Source organism: Mandrillus leucophaeus, unplaced genomic scaffold (assembly GCF_000951045.1).
Source record: "Mandrillus leucophaeus isolate KB7577 unplaced genomic scaffold, Mleu.le_1.0 Scaffold453, whole genome shotgun sequence".
NCBI lineage: Eukaryota > Metazoa > Chordata > Mammalia > Primates > Cercopithecidae > Mandrillus > Mandrillus leucophaeus.
Window position 1 is genome coordinate 1,371,076 of NW_012104843.1, and position 14,614 is coordinate 1,385,689.

The 14,614-nt window shown below is 41.6% G+C and overlaps 1 protein-coding gene across 3 annotated transcripts in view; it reads left to right on the top strand.

Annotated features, from left to right (window-relative positions):
• PTPRM (protein tyrosine phosphatase, receptor type, M) overlaps positions 1 to 14,614 on the top strand; it is a 704,023-nt gene that overhangs the window by 417,511 nt on the left and 271,898 nt on the right. For all 3 annotated transcript variants that reach the window (XM_011994359.1, XM_011994360.1, XM_011994361.1), the window contains one exon: positions 7,901 to 8,033. In XM_011994359.1, the coding sequence (XP_011849749.1) occupies positions 7,901 to 8,033 (133 nt within the window). The remainder of the gene's footprint in view (positions 1 to 7,900; positions 8,034 to 14,614) is intronic.

The window sequence follows — 14,614 nt, forward strand, 5'->3', positions numbered from 1 at the left end:
GACTCAAGCCTGTAATCCCAGCACTTTGGGAGGCCGAGACGGGTGGATCATGAGGTCAGGAGATCGAGACCATCCTGGCTAACACGGTGAAAACCCGTCTCTACTAAAAAAATACAAAAAAACTAGCCGGGCGAGGTGGTGGGCGCCTGTAGTCCCAGTTACTTGGGAGGCTGAGGCAGGAGAATGGCGTGAACCCGGGAGGCAGAGCTTGCAGTGAGTTGAGATCCGGCCACTCCGCTCCAGCCTGGGGACCAGAGCACGACTCCCGTCTAAAAAAAAAAAAAAAAAAAAGAAATTTTGAGGGACAGTACGTTTCCATTTTAATGCCTTCAAAGTTTAGTTTCAGGCAAATGGTTGGAAACTTCCATTCTGAACTACATCAGCCTCAAGAATCATCTGCTTTGGAAGCAGCCACCCCCACTTCCTTTCTTGATTATTAACTTTATGTGAAAGTTGCACAGTTGATAACTTATTATTGACAATTTCTTTCCCTATTTTATTACTTTATAATGATTTGAGAAATTCAAATGGAAAAAATAAAACTATTTCATCAAAATAGTAAGAGCAGTAATAATTCTCTTGGACTTTTAGTGTCCAGATAATAAGTGATAATGCTTTGATAGATCATCTTCTCAGGGTGTCAGCCACGTCAATAAACGAGAGCAGTAACTGTCATGAAATTAGAACAAAAATAAAAAAAAAAGGATTGATTTTTTTTTTTAGAGAAGGTATATATCAAACAATCCAGTATCTCAGTGTTATATGAAAAACTATGTTTCTGATTATTACTTGTACATTGTATATGCTCTGTTACCCTACATTGGAAATTAGGGACAGAGGAAGAGTTATAAATTCAAAAGCATAATCAGGTTATAAAGAATATAGAAAGTGTGACTGTAGATTATTCCAGGAACAGTGATTGACTTCGCGTTCCCAGGAAGAAAAACAATGATATGTAATTTAAATGAAAAATCTATGAGGTGTTTTGTGATTATGTATAATGTGAAGAAGGAGCAGCCGAAAAAAAAAAAAAAAAACCTAAACAAGACTGCAAAGGATTTTAATTCTCTGGGCAACAAGACCTGAATGAACTGTCTCACAATGATCTTTAAAACAAGGATGTTGCTGTTTTTAAGAAGAAGTATAGAAATTTACCTCTGCATAGATTCACACACAAAAGAAAGAAAATTAATTAAAATAGAGTCTCTATTCCATAAAAGTCATTAAAATGCTGGCACAAAGTGACTGAGTACTAAATTTAAATTTTAGATTATCTTTTGGGACCAGTGCTCTTTGAAACGCACTTGAAGAAACAATATTTTTACATATTTCCACTGCTTCCATTTTATTTTCTACTTTTAGCTCTTCTCCCTGTCTCATCTCTTAAGGTTTTTCAACCTCCTCAGCTATTCTTTTCAGCAGTTCCCATTGTTACTGTCCTTAGCCCCGTTTTTCTTTCTTTCTCCCCCAAATACCAAGAGTGGCTTTGTGGTATTTGGTTTGCCACTGAAACCTTTTGCGTGTGATGTGAATGGGGTAGTTTGTTGCTCAGGTTCAATTGAGACATTGAACCCAACACAAAGCTGCAGCAGGAGGCTGGCCATGTAGTCCCAGAGCCATTGTTGGTGTTGTCACCTGTACACAGCTGACTGTGCTTCTGTGAGTCTCTTGTATCCTGCTCATTCCAGCCACCCTTGCAGTTCAGGCAGGGGAGGCTCTGGGCCTGGGTGGGGCCGTAACCTTCCCATGGCTCCCCAACTTACTTCCCTTCCCTTCCTCAGTGAGCCTATGTATTGCTGCCACAATTGTTCTCAAGGTCCTGCCTTGTTATTTTCTGTGATTCCTTATTTATTAAATTTAGTCTGGGCTGTCCTACCCAGTAAGCAACACCCATCCCACCATAAAGCCTCAGTTCCCAACCCTCTTCCCAACCACCCCCAGTCCCTGCCCCAGACCCTGCCCTTGAAGCTAGTATGTGACTCCAGAGGCCCCTTTGTTCTGGCTTATGAGGCACTCTTCCCATCCAGCATTGAAACCTTCCCGGTCCTTCCAGCCCATTCATTATTGCAGCCTCTGACAAGGAGCCCTCCCTCATCCCCTCCACTCTTCCCCAGCTGGGCTCTGTAGCTCACTTGCGACACTTAAGACTTCTTGCTTTATTTACTGTGGTTGACTCCTTAAAGGAAGAGGCACATACTCAACTCTAATTCCCCTGCAGAACCTTGCTCCAGTACCTTGAGCACAAAGGGTACTAAATAAGGGGCTGTTAATTCAGAGGCTGTGGGAGCCAACATTAGCTACACATATGAACAGGACACTGCTAGCCCACATTCACAGCTGCATCCCTTATATTTAGAGGGAACGTCTGAGTGTCACAGGGATACTTCTGTATCTCTGATCTGAACACTGTTCACTCCCTTCCCCGATGTAAGTCTGAGTAGGGATCACCCCCTATCTTTTTTTTTCTTCCTCCTCTTCCCCTTCCTCATCCAGCTAGGAGGAGTGAAGAGACGGCTCAGGGCTCTGTGTGCTGTTGGATACAGCCACAGCCCCACTTCCCACCCTCACTGTTAGCTCGAGGCCATTAGGATTGCTCTCACTGGCCCACTTTCCCCTTAGCCCCCTTCCCAGTCTGTCTAACCTTATCTTCTGTGTCCTTGGAACTCCTGGTGGGCTACCAGCAGATCCCACCCATGCCCAGCCTGGGACATCCCTCCCTTCCCTCTTCTAGGCAACTTCAACACTTTTTGGCCTCACATTTCTTACACTTCCATTCTGGCCCCCAGTCTCCCCCTCATCTTCTTGCTTCCTTTCTCCCTGGGAAAATGAAGCCATCAAAAGAGACCGTTCAAATGCTCTACTCCCAGACCAGCACATCTGCTCCCCCCAGAGCCTGTGCGCTGCTGCGTGCGTGGCTTTCCACCGTTCCTCTGGGTGAAACATCAGCCCTCCTGGTTCTGCACGCTGGTCCCACCTCCCGCCTCTGGAAGGGCTTTCCTCCAGCAGGCGGCTCCTTTCCCTTCCGCGTCATCAACTTCCCCCCACTATGGTATCATTAGCATTCGCATTCAGAGATGCTGTCATTTCTTCCATCTTAAGGAAAAAAAGACTGTCTCGTAATCCCTTTCTTCCTCTCTGGCTGCTCCGTGCGGATGCTCCCTTTGTCTGTATTGGCCTGGACGTCTTCCTCCTCCTAGCTGAGTTCCATCCTCCTTGACCTGCCCTTGTTTCCCTTGTTCACTGCCTAAGTGTTCCCCAGCCGACTCATGACTGTAAACACCATCTTTTTGATGACAACCTCAAATTTATGTTCTACACCTGGGTCTCTCCCCTGTATATCCATCCAACTGCCTACTTGCTATCTCTTTTGGATGTCTAATATCTCAAACCTCATTGGTCCAAAACTAAATTCTTGGTCTTCCCACCCACCCCTCCAAATCTGCTCCCCTCGCAGTCTCGCCCTGTCAGTAGCGGCTGCTTCTCTCCAGTGACTCCTGCCAGAAACCTGGTTGTTATCCTAACACACTCAACTTCCAGTTCACTGGCAAAACTGATGGCTGGACCATCACGGCATGTCTCAAGTTTGACGGCGTCTTGCCACCTGCACTGCTGCCTTCTCACTCCAAACCATGAGTGTCTTCCCTGCATCTTTGTAATAGCCTCATAGCTGAGGTCTCTGTCTCCACCGTGGCCCGCTACAGCCTGCAGTACACACAGCTGCCGGGATAGTGTCGTTGAATATAAGCCAGATCAAGTTCCTCTTCTGCTCAGAATCCTCCAATGGCTTCTCAAGCAGAGAGAATACTTCCAGCAATCTAAGGAACTGTCCCCACCCCAAAATTGTGCTTCACCTTCTCCACAGTTCACGGCACTCCAGTCACACTCAGTATTTCAGTCTTGCTTCTACCTTTTCCCTTTTCCTCCTCCCTGGATGTCAGCCTCTCCCACTCCCTTTCCTTTTTCAGGTCTCTACTCGAATGTTATTTTCTCAGTAATTCCTTCTCCAATCCCGCATCCTAGCAGCTGCCTCGCCTTCACCCCACAGCCCACTCCCCTTGAAGTTTCTCTACAGCTAGCCTGGCCAGACACTGCCTACAATATTGGCTTACATTGGTGTCTGGCTTCCCCACAAGGATTTAAGTTCCATGAGGTCAGAAGTTTTGTTTTGTCCATCTGCTCACCACCGTATTCCTTAAACAGTGCTTGGCAAGCAGTTAAGGACTCAATAAACGTTGTTGAATAAATGAAGAATATTGCTGGATTTTTTTCCTCCACATTCAAGGTCAGCCTCGAAGTAGTCACCACCGTGCAAAGTTCTGCAGCCGAGCTGTCCCTGCGGCTCTTCCTAACCCTGCCACTCCCCTCCCTTTGGGAAGACTTCCCGTTCACTCTGGGTGAAACCAGCCCGTGCTGTGGGCAGCATGGTCAGTAGCTCTGAGCATCACTGACAGCCTTCATGGCCTTCCGGGCTTGTACCCTTGAATCTTCTGGGAAAATTTGTGCAGCCAGTTCAGTAGTCAAAATTGGGCCCAGACCTCAAGCCAGTGGCTGAGTACATCGTGTTCTCGGCCTGGCCTGCTGCTGTTATTTAATTTAACGTTGAACACTGGGCCAAAGCAGATCGTTTTCTGCCAGGTTGAAAACCAGCTAAATACTGCGTTGGATAATCATTCTATTTCTTTTGAGGTTTTTTTTTTTTTCATGCTAGATGTTATAACTGAAATCTTAATGCAATTTGACTGGAATACCACTCCTTTTTATTTTCTTGGCCATTATAAAAGTAATAACCGGAGTTCTCACTAGGAGTCAGTAGAATGGGCATCTGTGAGGATATGTGCTAGGATTTTAGCAGTCTCTTAATCTCCCTGTAACACTTAGCTTATTCATCAGTGTAATGAATACAATACAGTATCAGGTCTAGATAGTATCCACTGATAAATGGACACGTGCAAGTTTATTCTCTTCAAAAGAAACTAAATGCACACCGCTGTCCTAACAGAATACACACAAGAAGAGAAAATTCCTTTTAATAAGCAATTAAAATTTATACAAAAAGAAAAAAAAAGAAAAGTTTATACCATGAGAAACCTGGCAAGAAAATAACAAGACCAAGGGGGAAATAGAATGAAAACAACTCTTTTGCCAAGCAGTTTGGAAATTGTACTGTTAAATTCATAGATTTGGGTGAGGAAAAATAAACAACCATCAGTTGCAACCATGCTCTGTCAAAAATATCCCCTGTCCAAGGCCGACTGACAGGTATAACCAGAACCACATGTTCCCAAAACAATAAAAGAGGAGAGAGGAACATCCTATTTAAGGAGAGCCTAAAGATGTTCATTTCAGGCAGGGATGGAGGGATAGGACACAGGCAGGAAAGCAGGAACTTCCTGGCAGGGGTCCTGGAGTCAGTGACACCCACCCATCAGGTTATCCAAGGGCTGTTTGTGTTTACACTGATGCTTCTGCAGAGTCCTAAACCCAAACACCTGACTCAAGTGGCTGGCCAGTCCCAGGCAGCCCTCTCACCTTTTCTGAGTCGCTGTCCCATTTATCATGGTTGCTACCATCATCACGTTGCAACTGTGTCAGGCCAAGATACAACATTTCATTCTCTTGACCTGCAATGTGAAAGGAGTTAAAAGTCAGTGCTAAGAAATGATAATACTGAGCTTCCATAGGCTGCATAGCAATATGCATGCTGCTTCCTAAAGGGGATGAAAGGCTGCAGGTAACCACCCCTCCTTGGCCCAAAGCAGAATGGAGAGTCATTCACCAGTTCCCACAGAGCCAGACCCTCCTCTACTGAGTGTTCACAATGTGTGCATTACATCTGTGCTATTTTTATAGTAAAATATCTTAAGCTAAATAAGGTTTTTTAAACATTTTCCCCAAGTGTTGTATTTACTGACATTACTTAGTTACAAAACATACCTTAACTCATCTATTTAGGAAATATATATGGAGAGCTAGCTATCTGTAACTAGTGAGATAAATGGAATGGCTTCCAGTATGTCAACATTGGAAGAATCAAACCAATTTGATTTTATTTTAAAAATTTGTTTTAATTGGACACATAATCAAAATAGAAAAAATTAGACTTTTTTCAGTTTTGTGAATTTCAAATGTTACTTCTTTTTGTATGGATTGCTTAGCTTAAAATTTTTTTTTATCCACATACACATTTTATCTTTAGATTTTTCTTAGCAATGTGATTAGTGTGACAATTTCCTCCCAGTCAACCACCTGATGATATGTTCCGATAGAATATTGATTGGAGTGGTATATTTCAGGTGTAATTACCATAAAGGATAATTAACATGAATACCTTAAAGATTTAACTGGACAACTAGTTTGAGGGGTATTCATTGAAACAAAAAAGCAGGACTTCCTCTTGACGTTGTCAGAAATAAAATAAAATTGACCTGTAGAGGCTTCTTCAGAAGGATTTTTATCTCATAAGGTGTGCTTTTTGCATCATGGCTGCTGTTGTGGCTCTCAAATGATTGGAATATGCTTTGTCATGGAAACACTAATGATCTTCCAACTCACTTCTCCCCTGACCTTGACTCACTTCCTGGGGTCAGTCTAATGACTACAGCCATGTTCCAAATGCAAGGCCTCATATATAAAATCTTACCAGGAATACCTTTGGAAAGAAACATTTACATGTTTCCAAAGGAAACAAAAAAACAGGTGGAAGGTGATACCTGGCACTCCCTCTTTCTCAGTGATGACTCATTTTGGAGTTTATTCTCCTGGTCTTGGTCTGCCCTGCACAAGGGCTCAGACACAGTGACAGCTAAGGTTTTCATGAGTCGGGTGACGCAGGGGTGGAAAACCTCATGACAGGGTGGAAAGAGCTGGTTTACAAACACTCTAATTTAATCACATTTTTAACAACACAAAAAGAAAATTCTAAGGAGGAAAATTTGGACATAAAGTTCCTCCTTTCAGAATGACCTGTCACCTAGTAAGGGTGGTGTGACTCAGAGCATCATCACATTCTGGTTTTAAAAGTACAAGCCCTTTTAAAAAGGAGTCTTTTTAGGGAATTGAACATTACATTCCTAATATTTTTCATCCTGAATGCACTTAGCAGAGGAAACATATTTCATCAGACATGAATTTGACATTCCATCGCATTATACAGTAAACAGGACAAACATGTCTCATGTTTTAGACATGAGAAAGGGGAGCTAAGACAGCCACCGCCCCTGTAAGACCCTGGTTATCTCATTTAAACAGATATTAAATGTGGGTGCCAGTGGTGTGATCATCAGCCACTTCCCACTTTGTGAGTAAATTGCTTAGAAGGAGTCTTTTGCCTACCAGATGTGACCTAGATTTAGATTTCCAAAGGCAGGGGGAAAAACTCTATTGTGTTAAAAAACAATTGCTGGTAAAAATGCGTGGTGAATGAGCTTATCTGAGTTTTCCAGGTGTTTGGACTAATATGTTATGGAATTGCTGCTTCGTTTATGAAAAATAATTGAGGAAAATGTTCCAGCAAATCAAATTTGAATAAAGGCTTAGGGATAGCTATTGTGGTGTTAGTAAGTTTTTAAATGGCAGAAAGAGCAGGAACCAATAGAGATAATAAAATAATATTTTTCTTAAAGAAAAAAAGAAACCTGTTTCAGAAGAGTCTTTTAGAAAAGGGTCAGGCATGGGTTTGCTATCCCGCTTGTGTTATGGTTTAGTAAAATATTGAAGAACAATGTGAACAATTATGCTCGTTTCAGTGCATATGAAAGCTGTTTAAAAAATCAAAGCTTGTCTGTCTGCTGGCTCTGATAAGTCTTATTATTCTGTTAAATGCAGCGAAATTTTTTAAAATGTGACATCTTTATTCTCTCTCACCGACTGTCTCTCCTTTTTCATTTCCTTTCATCTTCAGGAGCTGCCACTCCGAAACCAGTCCCAGAACCCGAGAAACAGACAGATCATACAGTTAAAATTGCTGGAGTCATTGCGGGCATCTTGCTGTTCGTTATTATATTTCTTGGAGTTGTGTTGGTAATGAAGAAAAGGTGAGCTCCTAGCTGTTGCCAAAGATACAGTTATATCCATTGTTCGCTGAAATGTTTCGTGTGTGTGAAAATACTCAGTTACTGAGCTGGCTTTGATAACCCAGACACATCTGTGACTCTGTGATTGTTAACATTTTTCATCATGTGGCATGGAAGGTTATGGGACAAAAATTTAGAGTAAATGGCTATGATTCTGTGTGAATATGCAAAGCATATCATGCCAGAATAACATAAGCATCCTGTGTCTTCCCACACAGAGGCAGATAAAGCTCTGCAGAATCTTAAAAGCCACTTATTCACCAGGAAGTGTTTAGTACTGATTTCCAGCGTACTAAGACATTTGGTAATCACAAAGATATGAGAAGACTTTCCTTCTTATTATAGTGAGGATGATGATGATGACAGATTTTACGGGGCCTGTGTTGTGTGTTGGCACGGTGCTAGGGAAGGTAATCAGTACAACATCATAAGAAGGAGAACCGGCAAGAACAGCCCAACAGAACAATGCCGCGCAGGAGCAGCTCGTAAGAGAACAAATCATAGAGTACGTGGTATGGCCAGGCACCGTGGCTCATGTCTGTAATCCCCGCACTTTGGGAAGTGGAGGCAGGTGAATCATTTGATCACTTTAGCCCAGGAGTTCAAGACCAGCTTGGGCAACATGACAAAACCTTGTCTCTACAATAAAGACAAAGATTTGCTAGACGTGGTGGCACACACCTGTAGTCCCAGCTACTGGTGAGGCTGAGATGGGAGGATCACTTGAGCTATGATCACTCCACTGCACTCCAGCCTGGGCAACAGAGCAAAACCCTGACTCCAAAAACAAACAAACAAAGTTGTGTGTTACAAGAACCAAGGGATAGTCTGGGGGAGAGAAAAACAGATATGGCCATACTAAGGGATCCTCACCTCCCATACTTGAAAACTATGCGGTGTCTTGTTTTACAGAAACAAGTGAAAACTTGCTTAATAATAAAATCTTCAATTTATGTAAAAATCAATACAAAAATACAGATACTAAGAATTGATGGCATGAATTTTCCCAAATAGAAGGAATATGTGGGTCTTGTCCATTTCTCTATTGTTTGAAAACAGTTGTAATCATGCCGTGTGAGTGAGTTCATGGATGGTAGAAGGTAAAGGTGGAGAGGTTGGCAGAGAGAAGACTAGAAACTCTGATCTGGTCGTGGAAGGAGGTTGGCCTTGGGCCTGAGACGGTTGATGGCCTTTGAGCAGGTAGTAACATGATCTAATTTTTAGGAATATAACTCTAACGTTAGGATTGGACACTGAGGAGGGGAGAGAGCTCAAATCAGGAAGACCGGTAGAATGAAGAGAAAGAGCAACTTTAGAAAGTTAAGAGTTAAATTTTAGTAGCCATTTGGAGAGAGAAGGGACTATATAGAAAGAACTTAGAGTAGTTCCTGGTTTGGGCAAGTTAGTGGAGATATTTCTATCCACTAAAATGTGGAACATAGAAACTAGAAAATGGGGGGGTAGGCAGTAAAAATGGAGAGTTTAGCTTTGCACTTTTTTTTTATTATAATGCTTTAGGTTCTGGGGTACATGTGCAGAACAAGCAGTTTTGTTACATGGGTATACATGTGCCATGGTGGTCTGCTGTACCCGTCATCCCATCTCCTAATGCTATTCCTCCCTTACCCCCCACCCTCTGACAGGCCCCAGGGTGTGATGTTCCCCTCCCTGTGTCCATGCATTGTCACAGGTACACACGTACGAGTGAGAACATGCGCTGTTTGCTTTTCTGTTCTTGTGATAGTTTGCTGAGAATGATGGTTTCCAGCTTCATCCATGTCCCTGCAAAGGACATGAACTCATCCATTTTTATGGCTGTGTAGTATTCCATGGTGCTTATGTGCCACATTTTCTTAATCCAGTCTATCTATTTTCTTTATCAATTGTTGGACGTTTAGGTTGGTTCCAAGTCTTTGCTATTGTGAATAGTGCCACGATAAACATACGTATACATGTGTCTTTATAGTAGAATGATTTATAAACCTTTGGGTATATAACCAGTAATGGGATTGTTGGATCAAATGGTATTTCTAGTTCTAGGTCCTTGAGGAATCGCCACACTGTCTTCCACAATGGTTGAACTAATTTATACTCCCACCAACAGTGTAAAAGTGTTCTTATTTCTGTACATCTTCTCCAGCATCTGTTGTTTCCTGACTTTTTTTTTTTTTTTCCTTGAGACGGAGTTCTTTGCTCTTTTTGCCCAGGCAGGAGTGCAATGGCATGATCTTGGCTCACTGCAACCTCCGCCTCCCAGGTTCAAGTGATTCTCCTGCCTCAGCCTCCTCAGTAGCTGGAATTACAGGTGTGCACCACCACGCCCGGCTAATTTTTGTATTTTTAGTAGAGACAGGTTTTCTCCATGTTGATCAGGCTGGTCTCAAACTCCCAATCTCGTGATCTGCCTTCCTTGGCCTCCCAAAGTGCTGGGATTACAGGCGTGAGCCGCCATGACCAGGCTTCCTGACTTTTTAGTGATCACTATTCTCACTAGCATAACATGGTATCTCATTGTGGTTTTGATTTGCATTTTTCTAATGACTGGTGATCATGAGCATTTTTTTGTATGTTTGTTGGCTGCATAAATGTCTTCTTTTGAGAAGTGTCTGTTCATATCATTTGCCCACTTTTTGATGGGGTTGTTTTTTCTCTTGTAAATTTGTTTAAGTTTTTTGTAGATTCTGGATATTAGCCTTTTGTCAGATGGATAGATTGCAAAAATTTTCTCCCATTCTGTAGACTGTCTGTTCACTTTGATGATAGTTTCTTTTGCTGTGCAGAAGCTCTTTAGTTTAATTAGATCTCATTTGTCAATTTTGGCGTTTGTTGCCATTGCTTTTGGTGTTTTAGACATTTAGTCTTTGCCCATGCCTGTGTCCTCAATGGTGTTGTCTAGGTTTTCTTCTAGGATTTTTATGGTTTTAGGGCTTGTGTTTAAGTCTTTAATCCATCTTGAGTTGATCTGTGTGTAAGGTGTAAGGAAGGGGTCCAGTTTCAGTTTTCTGTATGTGACTAGATATTCATTCCCAACACCATTTATTAAATAGGGAATCTTTTCCCCATTGCTTGTTTTTGTCAGGTTTAGCAAAGATCAGATGGTTGTAGATGTGTGGTGTTATTTCTGAGGCCTCTATTCTGTTCCATTGGTCTATATATCTGTTTTGATACCAGTATAATGCTGTTTTGGTTACTGTAGCCTTGTAGTAGAGTTTGAAGTCAGGTAGCGCAATGCCTCCAGTTTTGTTTGGTGAGAGAGGGCATCCTTGTCTTGTGCCGGTTTTTAAAGGGAATGCTTCCAGCTTTTGCCCATTCAGTATGATATTGGCTGTGGGTTTGTCATAAATACCTCTTATTATTTTGAGGTATGTTCCACACGTATCTAACTTATTCAGAGTTTTTAGCATGGAGGGCTGCTGAATTTTGTCGAAGGCCTTTTCTGCATCTATTGAGATAATCATGTGGTTTTTGTCATTGGTTCTGTTTATGTGATGGATTACACTTACTGATTTGCATATCTTGAACCAGCCTTGCATCCCAGGGATGAAGCTGACTTCATTGTGGTGGATAAGCTTTTTAATGTGCTGCTGGATTTGATTTGCCAGTATTTTATTGAGGATTTTCTCATCGAAGTTCATCAGGGATATTGGCCTGAAATTTTCTTTTTTGTGTCTCTGCCAGGTTTTGGTATCAGGATGATGTTGGCCTCATAAACTGAGTTAGGGAGGATTCCCTCTTTTTCTATTGTTTGGAATAGTTTGAGAAGGAATGGTAACACCTCGTCCTTGTTCCTCTGGTAAAATTCAACTGTGAATCCATCTGATCCCGGACCTTTTTTGGTTAGTAGGCTAATAATTACTGCCTTAATTTCAAAACTTGTTATCGGTCTATTCAGGGATTTGACTTCTTCCTGGTTTAGACTTGGGAGGGTATACGTGTCCAGGAATTTATTCATTTCTTCTAGATTTTCTGGTTTATTCGCATAGAGGTGTTTATACTGTTCTCTGATGGTAATTTGTATTCCTGTGGGATCAGTGGTGATACTATATCTTTTTTATTACATCTATTTGATCTTCTTTCCTTTCTTCTTTATTAGTCTGGCTAGTGGTCTATTTTGTTGATGTTTTCAAAAAACCAGTTCCTGGATTTATTGATTTTTTTAAGGGTTTTTTGTGTCTCTATGTCCTTCAGTTCTGCTCTGATCTTAGGTATGTCTTGGCTCTGGGTAGCTTTTGAATTTGTTTGCTGTTGCTTCTCTAGTTCTTTTAATTTTGAAGTTTCGGTGTCAATTTTCTATCTTTCCTGCCTTCCCTTGTGGGCATTTAGTGCTGTAAATTTCCGTCTACACACTCTTTAAATGTGTTCCAGAGATTCTGGTGCGTTGTGTCTTCATTCTGATTGGTTTCAAAGAACATCTTTATTTCTGCCTTCATTTCATTATTTACCCAGTAGTCACTCAGGAGCAGGTTGTTCAGTTTCCATGTAGTTGTGCTGATTTGATTGAGTTTCTTAATCCTGAGTTCTAATTTTATTGCACTGTGGTCTGAGAGACTGTTTGTTATGATTTCCATTCTTTTGCATTTACTGAGGAGTGTTTTACTTCCAGTTTTGTGGTCAATTTTAAAATAAGCGTGATGAAGTGAAGAGAAGAATGTATATTCTGTTATTTGGGGTGGAGAGTTCTGTAGATATCTCTTAGGTCCGCTTTTTCCAGAACTGAGTTCAAGCCTTGAATATCCTTGTTAATTTTCTGTCTCATTGATCTGTCTAATGTTGACAGTGGGGTGTTAAAGTCTCCCACTATTATTGTGGGGAGTCTAAGTCTCTTCATAGATCTCTAAGAATTTGCTTTATGAATCTGGGTGTTCCTGTGTTGGGTGCATGTACATTTAGGATAGTTAACTCTTCTTGTTGCATTGATCCCTTTACCGTTATGTAATGCCCTTCTTTGTCTCTTTTGATCTTTGTTGGTTTAAAGTGTGTTTTATCAGAGACTAGGATTGTAACTCCTGATTTTTTTTGCTTTCCATTTGCCTGGTAAATATTCCTCCATCCCGTTTGTTTTGAGCCCATGTGTGTCTTTGCACATGAGATAGGTCTCCTGAATACAGCACACTGATGGGTCTTGACTCTTTACCTAATTTGCCAGTCTGTGTCTTTTAATTGGGGCATTTAGCCCATTTACATTTAAGGTTACTATTGTTATATGTGAATTTGATCCTGTCGTTATGATGATAGCTGGTTATTTTGCCCATTTGTTGATGTAATTTCTTCATAGTTTTGATGGTCTTTAAAGTTGGTGTGTTTTTGCAGTGGCTGGTACCGGTTGTTCTTTTCATGTTTAGTGCTTCCTTCAGGAGCTCTTGTAAGGCAGGCCTGATAGTGTCAGAATCTCTCAGCATTTGCTTTTCTGTAATGGATTTTATTTCTCCTTCACTTATGAAGCTTAGTTTGGCAGGATATGAAATTCTGGGTTGAAAATTCTTTTCTTTAAGAATATTAAATATTGGGCCCCACTCTCTTCTGGCTTGTAGGATTTCTGCAGCGATATCTACTGTTAGTCTGAGGGGCTTCCCTTGTGAGTAATCTGACCTTTCTCTCTGACTGCCCTTAACATTTTTTCCTTCATTTCAACCTTGGTGAGTCTGACGATTATGTCTTGGGGTTGCTCTTCTCGAGGAGTATCTTTGTGGTGGTCTCTGTGTTTCCTGAATTTGAATGTTAGCCTGTCTTGCTAGATTGGGGAATTTCTCCTGGATAATATCCTCAAGAGTGTTTTCCAACTTGGTTCCATTCTCCTCGTCACTTTCAGGTATATCAGTCAAACGCAGATTGGGTCTTTTCACATAGTCCCATATTTCTTGGAGGCTTTGTTCGTTCCTTTTTATTCTTTTTTTCTCTACTCTTGTTTTCTCACTTTATTTCATTAAGTTGATCTTCAGTCTCTGACATCCTTTTTTCTGCTTGATCGATTTGGCTATTGATACTTGTGTATGCTTCACAAAGTTCTCGGGCTGTGTTTTTCAGCTGCAACAGGTCATTTACGTTCTTCTCTAAACTGGTTATTCTAGTTAGCAATTCGTCTAACCTTTTTTCAAGGTTCTTAGCTTCCTTGCATTGGGTTAGGGCATGCTCCTTTAGCTCAGAGGAGTTTTTTATTACCCGCCTTGTGAAGCCTACTTCTGTCAATTCGTCAACTCATTCTCCAATCAGTTTTTCTCCCTTGCTGGCGAGGAGTTGTGATCCTTTAGAGGAGAAACGGCCTTCTGATTTTGGAATTTTCAGCCTTTTTGCGCTGGTTTCTCCCCATCTTTATGGATTTATCCACCTTTGGTCTTTGATGTTGGTGACCTTCGGATGGGGTCTTTGAGTGAACATGCTCTTCCTTTCTGTTTGTTAGTTTTCCTTCTAACAGTCTGGCCCCTCTGCTGCAGGTCTGCTGTAGTTTTCTGGAGGTCTGCTCCAGACCCTGTTTGCCTGGGTATCACTGGCAGAGGCAGCAGACCAGCAAAGATTGCTGCTTGTTCCTTCCTCTGGAAGCTTCA